This window comes from Lynx rufus, unplaced genomic scaffold, assembly GCF_022079265.1.
Source record: "Lynx rufus isolate CCGP_SWC_20201006 ecotype Redwood Valley unplaced genomic scaffold, mLynRuf1.p SCAF_9, whole genome shotgun sequence".
NCBI lineage: Eukaryota > Metazoa > Chordata > Mammalia > Carnivora > Felidae > Lynx > Lynx rufus.
In genome coordinates, this window is record NW_025814897.1 from 4,104,814 (window position 1) to 4,121,393 (window position 16,580).

At 42.2% G+C, this 16,580-nt stretch overlaps 1 protein-coding gene across 2 annotated transcripts in view; it reads left to right on the forward strand.

The window, feature by feature from the left end:
- GRIA4 (glutamate ionotropic receptor AMPA type subunit 4) overlaps positions 1-13,467 on the forward strand; it is a 398,973-nt gene extending 385,506 nt beyond the window's left edge. The window contains exons 14-16 of one of the 2 annotated variants that reach the window (XM_047071078.1): positions 6,543-6,657; positions 8,877-9,011; positions 13,303-13,467. In XM_047071078.1, the coding sequence (XP_046927034.1) occupies positions 6,543-6,657; positions 8,877-9,011; positions 13,303-13,467 (415 nt within the window). Of the gene's footprint in view, positions 1-436; positions 552-6,542; positions 6,658-8,876; positions 9,123-13,302 lie in introns of those variants that run through there. The other variant, XM_047071079.1, reaches the window with a different exon arrangement.
- Positions 13,468-16,580: the final 3,113 nt, after the last annotated feature.

Consider the following 16,580-nt stretch of genomic DNA (forward strand, 5'->3'; position numbering starts at 1 on the left):
GGTTGTCAGGACAAAGTGGCTGCCATTTTGATCTGTTCATGCTGTGATGTTTCTCTTTCTGGGGATGAATTTTCATTTCAGTCTCTTTTTGGTTGTTGACCTTCTTAGAGGCAGAGGAATTTTAGACACCATTCTTTCTCAGTTACGAGTAAATTCAAGTTTATTGCTGTTTCGCAAAAGAAAACGAAAAAGAAATCTCTTGTCGCTGGTCTGACAACAAATGAAGTCTGAGCTTGAACAGCACATGTTTGATCCCCTCTGAAATTAGTTACAATCGCCCTTGGTTTGGACTCCAGTGGAAGGGGGGGTGCAGGTTGGCAAAATGAGAGGTTTATTTAGCGTCTGGGAGAAGCTTATAAAAGAGCTTACGTCCTCATTCCTGCTAACATCTTAACAGCTGTGCAGTTTCTTACAAAATATCTTTTATCGTTTCAAGAAATGCTGTTAACCTGGCAGTTTTAAAACTGAATGAACAAGGCCTGTTGGACAAATTGAAAAACAAATGGTGGTACGACAAAGGAGAGTGTGGCAGCGGGGGCGGTGACTCCAAGGTCAGCCTCAATGTCACCACAAGCGGGTAAACAGTATGTACAGTAACAGGTGCATCTGCTGGGAGACGGGGTTTGGGTCTCTGGACACGGCCAGAAATGGCGAGTCAAGTCCCTTTGAAACCTAAGTATGCAATTACTGTCAAAGCAAAAATATTTGCAACTGGGACCAATTTGGGGACACGCTCAGCAGCCTAACCGAAATAGTCACCACACGGCTCTGGCTTCAAAGAGGTTATGGAGCAGACGCTGTAGTCCTGTGCACCTCATCTTACAAAGCAGGGAGGGATCAAGTCTTGAAAAGGGCAATTTAGTGAGGGGAGCAGGGCGAACACAGAGGGTAAGCCTGTGTGCTTCCTTCGCCTCTGAAAGACTAGACCTTCTACAAAGCGTAAGTAATAGCAATAGCTTGACTCCATAGAATACTTTCCAGGAGGTCATTGCTCCACCCAGAACCCTCATGTTTCCGTTAAATATCAAGGTACATAAAAAGTCAAGGATAGGCATGTGAACTAGACATTTTTGGCCTCCCGTAAGTAGATGAAATTAGGAAATGATCAGGCTACAGAAACAAGTCCCGCTCAGTTCTGTCTTCACTACCTCCGTGGCATATTTCCAGCTTTCTTTCCTAAGCGGTGTCTAAAGAGAAAAAAGGTATGCCAGCAGCAGAAATTATCAACTCGTGTGCCAGAACCTTCTTCACTATGTACTGACTTAAAGAAACCAATCCAGAGGTGGGAATATTCTGACTGAATTTTCTCTTCTTACGTACTTTCAATTGGCACGTAAGAATCTCGAAGATTTTAAAGTACGCACTCTTGTCTTTCTTTTAAAATCTAGAGAATTGCCCAAAACGGGAAGTCTTGCTTGTCTTGTTTCTTGACTAGGGTATAAATGCCCTCGATTGGCCACCCAACCCCTAGAACAATGCTCTGTTTTCAGAGAGTGCCTGCTGGGGTGGCTAGTAACCTCATTCTCTGCCAATGCCGCTAACTTCCCCCTCTTTCTGGATCAGAAAAGACTTTGAAATCTAGCTCCTTTGTCTCTGCCCATCTCATCCCCAGCCCTGTAGCAGAAAGAGGGAGATTAAACTTTGTCAAGTGACTATTCTAGCCACAGAGAGGCATCTGGACCCAGCCTTGATCACCCATTTCCTGGTCCAGGGAAAGAATCCTTCCGGAGAGAAAGAGCAGAAAGGTAGGAGAATCCTGGGGGCATCTCTGGGATGGTTACCCTGCAAGATTCCTCCATGCCATATGTTTACTCAAGGAACATCAACTCTTTTTATATTTTGGGGCCCCAACTTGATAGCTTCCATAAAAACCTAAGTAAATAAATACATATATGCAGAGGAAATTATTTCAAGTTGCACAAAGAACTATCTTTCCTTGCAAATTAGAAGTGTAAGAAAATGTAATCTGATAGCACCAAAAATGAAAAGCAAAGATATTCTGGTCCATCAGAAAAATTTTGCTCCCAAAGGTTTAGTTTTTTGTTGTTGTTTTTTTTACTCTCCAATAGAAGTATCACACTGCTTCACAAGTAAAACTTTCTACAAAAATGAATAACAAAGTCCTATTTTAGTGTCCATGAAAAAGTCTTTCCAGAGAAAAATAAGCAGAACAGAAACGCATGCATAATGGGAAAATCCATTTAGTAAAAGTTACCTCCGTAACTTTAGTAAAAGTTACGTCCGTTTATTGAAATAAGAGTTTGGAGAGCTCAGTTGGATTTTAATGTTTGTATACCACAGATTGTTTGGTATACAGTGGACATTAAATAAATGTTTGTTGTCAAAAAATACATATAAATCTAACCTTTTAGTGTCCAAAATCACACTGCTGTTCCCACAGGTAGGCAATACATTACTTTCACCATACAGGAACTGCAAAGTGATATTCTAAAACGTCACTTCAAATCTTACCAAAGTGTTGTAAAAATTAACATAAAACGTTCCCCCCAAATGCTGTCACAGTTTGTTTTGTTTTCCCTCAGGAATTTTGTTCTCATCCTAAAAAACATTCGCAGCAGGCTGTATACTAATACAACGTTTATCACCCAGAGAGTAGGGGGTTACAGTCTCAATGTTAATAACGCCCTACTCTGACCTTGAAATGTAACGTGATTTTTTAAACGCCCCTCACCTAACTTAGGCCATAGCAAATGACCAGGAGACAGCTGCTTTTTCATTTTTGTTTTGTACCTTCTCCTGGTGACCGGTTTCCTTTTCAAAGTGACCTCGTTCCTCCCGTGTAGCCCGATCTTCCTCAGAGGAGGCAGAATAAGGAGGAGAAGTGCCCAGGTGGGGAGTCAAGCTGGTTCCGAAGCCTGGGCTGCATGGGCTGCATGCCGAGCCAAAGCAGAAGCGACAAGTAAATGAGTCCCCTTGAGTGCAGGAGGGAATGTGCCCATTCAGAGGGCTCAGCACAGGTAGGCTGAATCCACGCTTCTCGGATTTTCAAATACAGGCTCTTGATAGGAGAAAACTCGGTTTTCTAGTAGTGGTTCACCTGAAGGCGGAAAACCTTAGACCACCCCCCTTGGAGGGGGATCACCCCACTTGGAGGAGACAAGTGACCCACCTGTCATTTGCAGGATTATAACCACGGAGGACATCTCCAGCCTTCCATTAAGGAGCAAATTATTAACCTTCTGCTTTCACTGGGCCATGTGCCAGTAGCTCTGGGGAAGAGAGAGAATTAGCACTGTCTTTTGTCTCAAGGAACTTAGCATTTAATATTACCCACACCCGGGACCATTTAGAGTCTCTGTGGCACCTTGTACTCACACCCCATGGCTGCGAAATACTTAGCCTCCCCACTCACCTGATGGCCCTTCCCAGAGCATGAAGTCCCGATCCCGCAGCCTCAACCCAGAGGCTTCACATGGAAAGGTAAAAATTTAAGAAAAGAAATAAGAAAAAAAAAGTCCTGCATCTTAAAAAAAAAAAAAAAAAAAAAGTTAAAGTAGAAAGGCACGATTTGGGGGATGCTAATGCATTTGTTGGAAAATTTACTGATTATTGCGGTGGGGTCTGTTTTTAATGATTATAAGAAATTCGTCCTTATTCTTGTGAATAAAATAACAGAAGTTTGCTAATTAACAATGAACCAATTTAAAAATAACATTGCAGTGTCTAAAACTCATTTTCCTCTTCAGTTAATCTGATATGGTTCAGTCTGAGCACAAACCATACCTAGAATTTGAATCCAATTTTAAGGTGAGTTATTTAACCCTGGTTCTAGTTGAAAATGTTGGCAACGCCTGTCATCATTCATGATCTATAAAGTTATTGACTTTTTCTGTTTGTTTTGTGCCTTGATCTCTCCTCTGTGTATATAAAAATAGGTAAGTCGTGGATGTGGATATTCCTCTAAAAATCATCTTGTAAATGTGATTGCCAAGTGATGTCTTTCTTAGTAATTGTGTTAGATCACACGGTACCCATTTTTAATGTGGCGCTTTGAACGCTGTAGCCCATTCCTGACTTTAAAGTTTGTCATAAGTGGTGTTCCCCCCTTCACCATAACCATAGAGGCCAATGCCAACAATAAAGGGATTATTACTAAAAATATAAATTCATAAGCAAAAAAAAAAAAGTTGTGGCAGACAAAAACCAGGGATCCCCCAATAATGAACGCCTTGGTCAGTGTCCAAAATTCCACCAGCTGACCTTTAAGTTTGACTCATAATAAATTTCTCAACTTCACAGTTCCAACCTACTCATACTCTCTAAAACTAGGCTCCGGGAGTGAATGCACAAGGAATAAAATGGCAAGAGGGAAAGTTAAGGGGGAATGGGAAAGCAGGACCTCCAGGTCGTCCCTTCTCAAAGACCCTGGAAGGAAACTCTGCTTTTGTGTTCCTGCCCTTTTCAGCATGAAGTCCTCCTCTTCCCAGAGAACCCCATTCTCGAAGTGCAGCATAGGCTCCTACATGCACCTGTGCAGGTGTCAAAACGGCTTTGGTGAGCAGCCTGGGACCTCAAAACTCTTACAGTATCAGTTAAACAAAAAAGCTTGCTCTCGATTCAAAATAAATATAGCAACTTTACAGAGCACCCGCTCTGAGTCAGACACCCTGGTAAATACGGTCTTGCAAAGACCAATGAGCTGTGGCTTCTGGAGTTCACAGCTCATCAGGCAACCTGACGTGGGTTTTGTAATCATCATAAACGGGGGTGGGAGGGTATAGGTGGTAAAACCTAGATTGGGGCCAAATTAACCAATCTTCATCCGGCCCCACCCCCAAAGTCAGCCTTTAGCACAAAGTGTTAAATCACACCCATAATAGGTTTTAATCCAAAACACAATATAATTTTCTAGGAACATGGCAAATGCATTTTACTTCTTAAATGGAACAGTGAACCTTGTAAGATGTTACAAGATTGATATGAAAATGAAATCCGATTCAGAAAACAGGTAAAAAGAAAAACATTAATTTAGAAACTTCTTCCAGAACTTTAAAAAAATATAATAGAGTTTTGGCTTACCTGTTAATCAGAAAACTCAATTAACCAGAAACTCCATTTCCGGAGTGTTGTGTTGTTAGTGTTTTTAACTGCACAAGCTGTGAAGTCACCTGATTCGGCTACTTCCTAGCTGTGGGACTAGATGATTTAATCTCTCTGTGCCTTGGCTTCCTCATTCGTAAGATACAGGTGATGAGAGTATCCAAACATGTAAAATGCTTCTGACAGTTCCTGGTACGTCGTGAGGGTTCCATCAGCATCAGCAAGCATCATCACCATCATTATCAGTGCATTGCCTCCTTGTGCAGATAAGTTTATGGAATTAGTCCCTTGGTAACCAAATAAATGCAGGCCGTGCCTCCCCAAATGCACTCAGTATTTCCTAGAAGAAGTGAGGTGTTAGGAGACAGAGCCAGAGAAAACGATCGCGGCAGCCTTAGGAATGTCAAGAGAAACTGAATAAGTCTGTCTCTGAATGTGTGTAAAAGCAAAGAGAAACAGAAAGCAACCAAGCACGGAAACGATAACAACGGGAGAGGCAGGGAGTTACCGCTGCCCATCCGTCCCCTTCATTTGATACACACAGAGGTGTTAACATGGCGGCGACACCTGGGGCAACCCTTAGATTCCTTGGAACACTGATCCTGAGTGAGGCCTGGCCTTTCTCCCTTGAGACTCCTTGCGTAACAGTTAATACAAAAGGAGTGGTATTTTATAGGACAAGAGTTTGTTCATAAAAGTCTTGGTTACCCCTCACCTGTCATGTGTTTGTTGGTAATACCCTGTTCATAGAGTACATCCTGAAGTCCATTCCCTTTGTATTTGCAGCACATCAAGGCGATAGACTCAAGGTAGAGGAACACGGGTCCTGGCGATACTATTTAGATTCAATACTGCAGTTAGAAGGAAGGTCCCGGCACAGGCTCACACGTCAGTGATGTAGGCATCTGCCCTCTACACGGGGCAGCCAGCCCTTGGTCAGTGACACCGGCATCCTTGTCCTCTCCCCGTAGGTCCCGATGAGCGTGGTTCAAGTCCGGGCCAGGATGCACACAGCACAGGTGTCCTGGGCGTCAAGTCAGATCCCACAGACTGAATCACGGGTCGTGGGGCCTGAGGCCAGGGCAGTGTAGCTCCTGTTCACGTCCCTCTGCAGCCACTGCCACTAATTTTGAAAGGGGTTTGGGGGGTAAGGGGCGGGGAGGGGCCGCTGGATTTCGAACGACTCCCACCCTTGCCTGGGGAAGGTCGTCAACGCCAAAGCGAGCCAGGCCAATAGTTTTGGGTTCACAGTAATTGCATACGTGTTGTTTACAGATCCTCCCTTAGCAGTATGCGCCTGTTACCTGAAGCGATGGAGCAGGGCCCCAGTTTTCTGTCCGGGGCTGGAGCCGGGCCTCCGGCGCGCACAGCACCCACTGTGGCCTCCGCTCCGTCACTTTGCCGTGCGGTTCTGATGTAGTTTGACTTGAATAACATAAAATAACATGTATGATGTTATTTATGTTATTTTCCACGTGAAGAACTCCTGTAAACCTTGCCGTTTTGAAACTCAGTGAGGCAGGCGTCTTAGACAAGCTGAAAAACAGATGGTGGTACGATAAAGGTGAATGTGGAGCCAAGGACTCGGGAAGCAAGGTCAGTCCTGCAGCTCGGGCCTCCCGTCGGGTCCCCACGGCACTAAACGGGAGCGCTTGGCAACCGTACACGCGGACACGGCAGCACCCGGCGCCTGTGCCCACCCTGCGGGGCGCAGAGGCCGTTGAGGCGCATCCCGGCCCGGGGCGGCCTCCCCAGAGGCCCAGGCCCTGCTCCCCACCGGGAATGCTGCCCGGAAAACTCCGATTGGCAGCAAAACCACGCAAAACGCCGAGATGCCTTCTGTGGCTCTCAGATTCCACAAGCACGGGCGAAAGTAGTGTTTCCGCTGCGGTTCCTGTTTGTTTTCAGAGGCAAACACCACGAAATCTGTGAATGATTTCGGGAACCCAGGGGTTCTCAAAGCAGGAAATGGGAAATTGCTCGGCAATCATCCTGAGAAAGATTGTAAACACTAAACATTATTATGCTGAAGGCCAGCCTTTGGTCGCTGTGTTGCCAAGCATTCCACTTTAGTTTGAAGAGGCCCTCTTACAGTTTTGTGCTGACCGATGAGCGATGAACTGTCCGACCGGGAGTCTATCCAAATGATTTTAATAAGTCAGTGATACTTGTGAATAATATCAGGTTAAGATCTCTTACTCATGAATTCTTCTTGGTGCAAGTGCAGGAGATCTGTAGACCTGATTCAGCGGAGTAGGAATGAAAATAGTGTTACATTCTAAAGGAAATGTTTCTTTCTAAAGGGAACACTGTAACAATTTACCAGAGAATCTAATTACCTGCACAAATTAATAGACTGTAATACCGGTGCCCGAAAGCCATGATTGGAGATTCTTGAAATCTTTTCTTATTTTTTTCTTTATCTTCTCTTACAAAGAAAAAAATGTATTAGTTATTCTAAAACATTAAACAAGTAAACGGCTTAAAGAGGAGAGCCTCCATTTCAGAGACAAAGTATCTATGTTCACTGATACTTTTCCAGGGCTTATCCCTGTGTTTTCACCACTTGTTTTCCTGCCTCTGAACCAGAGTGGAAGGAGACAAGCTTGGCCAAATAATGAAATCCTTCTCTCAAATCCTCATGCAAAGTCAGAGAAGCATAAATACTTAATGAGCAATTATTTTTAACATGAAGTTACCCTAAATTTGTGGCCCAATCAGCTGATATCACAGCTAAGTGGACCGTGTACCTAGTACATCTTTTGACTTAAATACTCCCCTAAGAAATCTATTGAAGTGTCTGAATCACATCTCACACAAAACATACACCGTGCATGCAGTCTGCCCAAAATACTTCCTCCAATGACCTGACATAATGGACATTTTTACAATTCATGAAAAAATTCTGAATTCTTGTTACGATTTTAGTATCTTCCAATCATACGCTTGACTGTCTCCAAATGGCTTATGAGATAGTATGTATACAAAAGCTCTGGAGAAACAGATGTTTAAAGTATTAACTGATTAATAATAGAATCTTATTTTTCAATCAATAAGAATAGTTATCAGTTTGTCCATAGAAAAATAATTTATGTCTCACGTAGCCATGGTAATTCATGTATTTTTTAAGGTTTTTTTGTAAAAAGCTACCTAAGTGTGATGCATATATAATTATTCCTAAAGAGTATATGATATTTAAGATTTCCCATGCACCTGTGACTGAAGGAACAAATAGTGCACACCCAGAACATTACGACCGTATATTTGGTAGGGCAACAATGAAGAAAATGTGAAAATGGTAGCTTAAAATACTGTAGTTCCTCAAGTAGGAAACCTGGAGTGAGATTTATTCAAGGGAAATTTCAAACGTTCAAAGTATACATAATGGCAGGAAAACCAGAAGAATCCCCTTCCCATGTAATTGGGTCATAAACATGCCATTTTCAAACTTAACAATAAGCCCACTCTGCCGCGCTGAGTAAATACATAAACGCTTTTCTCTGGCTGAGTGGGGTGGTTTTCTCCTGCATATTTAGCAATGATAACACATCACATATTTTACCGAATGTAATTACATGCAATTGTATTGGCAGTCGTCATCATTTCACTTCTGAGAGCTGTAAGCTTTATGCTTGCATCCATACACCTGCATCAGTGATCTATACACATCTATACACGATCTATACACGTCAATACTTTCAGGTTCAGTTAGGCACTTGCTCTGATTAGCTGTTTGGATGTCATGTGCTGTTTTGCCTTCCGGGTGTGACATTTGCAGGGTTAACTGAAATGTCTTTATCCGCCCCTCCCCCCAGGACAAGACGAGCGCCTTGAGCCTGAGCAACGTCGCAGGCGTTTTCTACATTCTGGTCGGCGGCTTGGGCTTGGCGATGCTGGTGGCTTTGATAGAGTTCTGTTACAAGTCCAGGGCAGAAGCGAAGAGAATGAAGGTGGCCAACAGTGCACAGACTTTTAACCCAACCTCCTCGCACAATACCCAGAATTTAGCAACCTATAGAGAAGGTTACAACGTATATGGAACCGAAAGTATTAAAATTTAGGGGTAGGACTTAGGGCTGACGACAGTGAGTGGGTGATGCATCCTGTAAACGCAGTGTCGTGACCTGTCTGTCCAGTGGTGATATGGCTTGCTTCCGATTAGAGCTTTATATTTTTGAAAACTTCAGTGCAAAGTGGTTCGGTTTTCTTTGGCTGCGGGTGCACCGTTCGAAACTTTATGTTGCCAATAGATATCTGCATTGAAAGGGTCAGAAAGACAAAAAACAAACCTCCAGGATTGCTCTGGAAAATGACCAAAACAGGATTTCCTCCCCCAAATTTGGGAGAAAATGGAAATTAGTTCTGGGTTTCCTGTGGAACAATCCAATTTTGGGAGAATTGCTAACAAAATAAGCATAAAAACGTCTCAGATGATCAAAGCTTAGACAGCTGCCTATTTTTCCATGATTATATGTTGTTGTTGTTTTTAGAAACAACTCCAAACACAGAGTAAGTGCCCAAAAATCTTAGCTCCTATTCTGATTTGTTTTGCATTAACCTTATTCTGTATTTTTTAAGAGTGCAACTCTGCTGTTTGTTCATCTGACAGTACCTTGAGCCAGACCTTTAGGTAGGAGGGATCGTCAGGATATTGACTACAATTCATATTTATTAGACAAAATTCAGCTCTTAGGTCCACAGTATCACTAAGGTGGATATACAGCTTAGGCAAGACAGCAGCGTCTCCATCAAAGATGCCAACGATGTATGTGTTCTTTGCGAGGAGAGAAAAGATAAAAATTGCAGTGAATTATGGCCTCTTTTTCCTCCGCTTTAGTTGCTTTCAAGTAAGCCGGATCAGCCCCACTTACTCACATCCTCTCATTGTGCCACAATAAAAAATTGTAAATAGTCAATGAAACGTAGGAGACGGCAATACTTTTTTTAAGAATCTAAGTGTCCACTACATTCTTTCTCTAAGGAGAGACGGTGTTTTTAAAAAAAAAAAAAAAAAAAATCTGCCAGCACTTGTTACTACTCTTCCTAAAATCAGGTCTGTAAGACCCATTTTCTAAAATTATAGATAATAGTCGACTGAATCGGCTGCTCACTCTGTGTCCAATGACAGTTGAGCCTGTGAACCCACATGTTTGATGCACCGAGACTCGAACACCCAATATAATTTTCAGAAGATGTACATCTGAGGTGCTGACAGATAAATATGCTTAATTTTGATATTTATTCATATAAAAGCTATTGAAACACTTTGTTAGTATATCAAAACAAAGAACAAAGCCATTCTCTTTTACCCAAGATGTGTTTTTATCCAGAATCCACAAATCGATGGATGACTGAGTTTTAACTACACATAGGTAAGCCCCAAATGGTTCTTTCCCAATTGGAATGGAAAAGAATTAAGAACAAACCCTCAGTTCACTCAGATCAGAATGTTTTGAGTTTGCCTTCTGATCGCAAAACAACAAACAATGATAATGTCAAGGTCTCTTGGCCATTATAGAAATGCTTATATCTTAATTATGCAAATGAGGAGAGATTTTCCCAAACTGAGAGAAACAATCCCTGACAAGTTTTCAGAGTCAGTTATTTGGATTTAATTCTGGAATGAATTTTATGTCTTACAATTAAGGGTTTTTTTTATTTGTTTGTTTTGGTTTGTTTTGGTTTTTTATTACCAGTTCATTACAACTGACTTCTCTTTAGCATAGCAAAAACATTCCAACCATCAGCAAGGTCCAAGGCAAGGGTTGCAAAGAAAAGAAAAAGAACCTTAGAAAATGCTAGAAAGAAACACAGATGCCAGTTCATTACAAAATCTGGGAAGTTGCTAAAGAGATAAAAATTCCCAGGTGACGTGCATACAATTTACACGTAGTAATGTTTTTGGAGTCGGAACCTGGCATTACAACTTATCAAATGATTCGCCTCCATTGCCTCATGCCTGAAATAGTACATTTCAAATAAAAGTAAAGCATTCGTATCCATGATTTTTAAAAAGACCTAATGGCACCCAGGGTAAATGAAATGATGTGCACCAAGAAGATTGAAGAGCTTTTATTGTACTTTTTTCCTTTCAAAAACTCTATTTTCCACAATTGTGCAAATTTTTTTGATAATTTAAATAATGTCCTAGAATCTCAAAAACAAAACCTGAAACTTTCTGTATGTAGAATATTTACTCTAAAAGTGATTACCCCTCACAGGAACACGTACAATTAAGGTCATAGCCTTGAGGCTCAACAATCTAAAACGGCCCAGACCACGTATAAATTCATAAGAAAGTTTTCCAATTTGAGCAGCCTCGATAGGTTCACAGCAAGCTACGTAGAAATGACATTTTATTCTTAAGGAGACTTAAGTATAAGAAATAATAATGCTAAACACTAAGAATGCTAAGGGGCACCTGGGTGGCTCAGTCGATGAAGCATCCAACTTTGGCTCACGTCGTGATCTCACAGTTCATGAGCTGGGGCCCCACGTCAGGCTCTGCTGACAGCTCAGAGCCTGGAGCCCGCTTCAGATTCTGTGTCTCCCTCTCTCTCTCTGCTCCTCCCCACCTCTCAAAAATAAATATTAAAATTTTTTAAAAAGAAAAACTAAGAATGCTAAGATTTAAAGACAAAATAAGGAGGTCTCAAAGACATTATTCCACTCAGTTGCACTAATCTATAGAGAAGTAATCTATAGATGATTACTTGAATCTGCACATAGAGTCTTTCCCGTTTGTATATGTTCCTTTCTTCACAAAGACAACCAAGAAAAGAAAGGAAGCCAAAATAGATTTTACAGCAAATGCCTTCTGGAAAAAAAAAAACAAACAAACCTTCAAAATATCACAATGCTTTTATTAACTGTATTTCCTCTTCAAAAAACGGGAAAACAAAACTAAACCAGTAGACTTTTAAAAATAATTTTCTATTTTACTTCATGTTAAATGTCGAAAGGGAATCTGAGGAAACAAATTCAAACTCTGGTCCTGGTTTATTTTAATTTAGTGATGAGCAGTTTCTGTAGAGATTGTATCCTAACCTCTGATTTTGAAGATGCATATTAATTGTTGAGATTGTCTTCTAAAGAACTATGATAATGACCTTGGTTTTCATCAATAAGCCATTAACTAACAGTTTGACTTTATCAGGGCATCTGATCCCTAAACCTTTACATTACACCATTTTCTACTCCCATTATTAATCCTACTATTTGATATACAATTATTCTAATATTTAAGTTCCAGGACAGAATAAATATAAAGATAGAATTCCTAAAGACTTAGGTAAACTTAAATTCACAACAGGGAATTAAGATATATTATAAGTTACGAGAAATAAACGATGAGCCATAACAAACTTAGGGAACATCTCATTTTCCCTTATTTTCCTCTGGACTTAACATTAAAATTCAGCCACTAGACAAAAATTCAAAGACAACGAATGAGAAGTCACTAGATGTACACAACACTGCCTGTTTCTCCTCTGCATAATATTGTCACCTGCTACTGACTTAATGTGACAGAGAACAGGAATTTCATGAGGATTTCAGAAACCTGACCCCATAACCTCAAGCTGCAAGGTTCCGCAGCCAGGCCAGCTCCTGAGGAATCTAAACACGCCCCCTTTCCGTGCACCCTCCTTGAAGCACTCAGAGCTTCCTAAAATATGAATTAGCTCAGAAGACACAGAGGAGGACCTTGAAGTCACTAACCGAGCTGTTCTGGGTCATGTGTACCCCACGATTGAAGTGTCTGTGGATCTGTGTTCCCAAGACAGGAAGACGTGTCAAGAATAGTCTATAGATAGATACAGTGTGCCTAGGCAGCTCATCAAAGTGTTGAGGATAACGCCTGCACCGTAAAGACATTTTCTGACAAGAATCAAGAGTCTCAATTACCAATGAACAAGCGTAGGGAAGGCTGTGAGCTGGACCAGAAGTCCTGGGCTCTAGAGGGCCAGGAGGCAAAAGCCGTGTCTTGCCCAGATGTGCCAAACCAAATTTCAAAATTAGTTCCGAAACAGGTAGGACCACAAACTGGAGACCGATTTACTCTTGGGGTAGCTGACCGATCCTTCCCTGGCATGCATAGTGTTCATATGACCAAAGAGAATCTTGGAAAAAATGCAGATGTCTAATTATCGGTATCTTGGTGTTTGTTGTGTCTCGCATTGCCGAAGGAACAGAAGCATTGTAACACTGCGCACTCTCTCTCTTTCCTTTCCATGCACCCAGCTGACCTTTTCTGAAGCCATAAGAAACAAAGCCAGATTATCCATCACTGGGAGCGTGGGTGAGAACGGCCGCGTTTTGACGCCCGACTGCCCCAAGGCGGTACACACGGGAACTACGATTAGACAGAGTTCGGGATTGGCTGTCATTGCATCGGACCTACCATGAAAACCAAAAACATAATTGAGTGCCTTAATCAAACTGTGCTGGTGACGGACGGGAGCGCAGCCCGCGCACTGAGCAGGGGCCGCGGACCAGGCCTCCGGGCCAGAGCGGGCGGCGCGTCCCGATGCTCCCGCCGGTCCAGCAGCAACGCGTGCATGAGCTCAGCTCGGAAACCCAAACTCAGATTTTATATCAGGAAAACTCACAATTTAGGTTTTCTCGGGGAGTGGGGTGGGGGGGGAGGGGGAGCTGGGATGGGCGTATTAACAGCAACAAATTTCACTGGAGTGGACTTAAAAACTAATCAGACTTGCGAGCTAGCGCATTAAACTGTGAAGTCCTTTCTCAGAAAGGCCTCTGTCTTCACCGCAAGGGGTCAAGTAGTTAGAGAAGTCCATGAACCTGCTAACCTGTCTCCAGAACACCCACGTGTTCCGTTGAAGACTCCAGCTGAGAAAACAAATCACTAAACTGTGATAAGAAAATAATAAACACACATGTAAATCCTGTGAAAATTTAAAGGAAGTATTTACACTCACTTTGGAGAAAACATACTGAAACATGCTTGCTTTTTAACCGACATAAATTCAGTAGAGGACAACACGATTCTTTTTTCTAACCATCTTAGGGAACGATACATTGCAATAATTGAGATAAATGCCATCACTGTAATCAACTCTAGAGACTTTTTTTTACAAAAGTTGACCCCCTCCTCGTTGCCGTAACCTCCCCTCTGTCACCTGCGTCGGTGTCCACAGATCCCATTTGTCTCGGTACCCGGAACACAGACAACACGAAAACAACGTTATGTGAAGTCATCAGTCTGCAGTGTAGAAGCGAGAGAGACTCTGGGTCACTCGTGTTATCAGTATTATTTATAATCTTGTTCTGTGTACAAAATTGTGGTTTTTGTACCCACCAAAAAGAATAAAACAACGGACATTCTTATAATATCCACAGAGCTTAAGGGTTGTTTTCTTCTCATTATAAAAGTTACCTGAGAAATTCTAAGACTGTGTAGGAGGGGATTTGTAGAAGTCAAGTGTGGGCCACATTGGAGCGTGTCCTTAGCCCTTACCGTCTCCAAATAAGCTGCCCTCTTTTACAGACGTTTTGCCTTGTGAGCCGGTGACATTGTCCCGGGCAGAGTGTTTGAATCGGGGAGGATTCATTGTCATAAGAGCAACATACCCTGTACTTTTGTTGTTGAGATTTTACTTGACTATACACTCTGCTGCATAAAATAATGTGTCTCTTTGGCTTCTCCCCCAGCCCCCATTCGCCTCGTTCCCTTTAAATCACTCGAAGGCACTAAGAATGGTTTGTGGTAGACCAGAAACACGAAGAATCTCTCCTTGTTTTCAACCGGCATTGGTGAAGAAAATTATACCCATGTTTATTTCCAAAACCCACCTTCTGTATGGGTGAAATTAACATGGCTCGAAGGAAGGTTTAGATCATTTGAAACAATTAATAGTGTGGTCCCGATAAACATCACGATGTGTAGAGATCTTGGCAGAAAGCACAAGTTAAGATAGCTTTGGAAGTGTGGCCTTGAAAGATGCGTTTTCACAGGTGGAGGAGGTGTTAAGAGCCTTAGGGTTGAGCAGAGATCCACCGCCCGTGCTCCTCAGAACACTGTTGAAGGAGTGTATGCAGCCAGGCGGGCTGGAGCGAGCACAGGGTGTGACATCATGGAAGATGACTTAGGAACAGGTGAAGGCTTGAGCGCCTGGCTCCCACTCTCAAGATTTCCCTCCCCTGGTCAGTCTCTACAAGCGCAGGTCTGAGGACACACACGCACCGTTCCCTCAGGAAAAATCCCAAGCTCTCCGCAGAGCGAATGAGTCCTTTCGTGACCTGGTCTTCCCTTCTCTCTTCCATGACTTCTCTCCCCCTCCCCAACCTTGCCCACCCTCAAACCTCACAAGCAGCACACAGGACACACAGGACACTGCATTTACTCTTTCTTTGAGCTGTAACTTTTCCCCATATCTTTACCTGACTAACTTGTCCTCATCCTTCAGTACCAAATCGACTGCACCTGCCCCAGGAAGCGATCCACAACTGTCCACCACCCGCTGCCTATGAGACTGAGTTAGGTGCCCTTTCGGTGTCCTCTCCCCACCACATTACCATACTGCATTGTAACTGCCTGTGTGTGTACTTGTCTGTGTAACTTCTAGACTGTAAGCTCCTTGAGGGCAGGGACTGTGTCTATCTTGTCCACAGTTGTATCCCCAGCACCCAGCACAGTGCCTGGCATATTGTAGGTGCTTAATAAATATTTGTTGAATGAATGAAAGAATTGAATCGAATTAATTTCATTAAGTGGAAGCAGAAAGACATCTGTCCTCATGAACATTCCCAAGAGTGTGTGTGAAATATATAGCAGGTCAAAAGGAAGGCAGAAAGTTGGCTGATTTCATGAACTTGTCTATCTCGCTGGAAGGAGCAATGGCAAAAAATAAATAAATAAAGAAGGAAAGAAAGAAAAAAAATAAAAGAAAGGGGAAAAAAAACCAACAACAAGATGATCTAATCAATTTTCTGATCGGAGGAGAAGGTGTTTCATGTACCTAGCCGTGGAATAATTTGTTTAGCTAGAGAAATTGTCACAAGGCAAATAACCCAAAACAGGGTTTGGGTTTGGTTTCACCCATTCTTCTAAAAATCTCGTGAAGCCTCAGAGTGGATTAATGATGCAAAGTTAAAAGTTGTATTTCTTATAGTTTTTTGTCTTTGTTTTCTTCCATTTCTGTATTAGTAATAGCATTCTATAGTTAAATTTCTATATTTCTTATGGAATAATTTTGCCAAAACCAAATTTTAAATCTGCCACCAGTACAAATCTGGACTCCAATCTGAGGAAGTGATATAAAGCTGGGTAATGTGACTTTAAAACATTGATGTTTAAGTTAAAAACACTTAAGTGAAAGCGTTTAGTTCCATAAAGAACTCAATTACCAAGCAAGCCAGCCCACCATGCAGTGCACAAGTTTCTGAATATGCCCGGCAAAACCAATTTTGCAGCTATATCAGCTGCTTAACTGCACACAATGACCATGTCTGAAGGCTATGGAGGGCCCTCCAGAGAACCACTTGGCTACACTCAA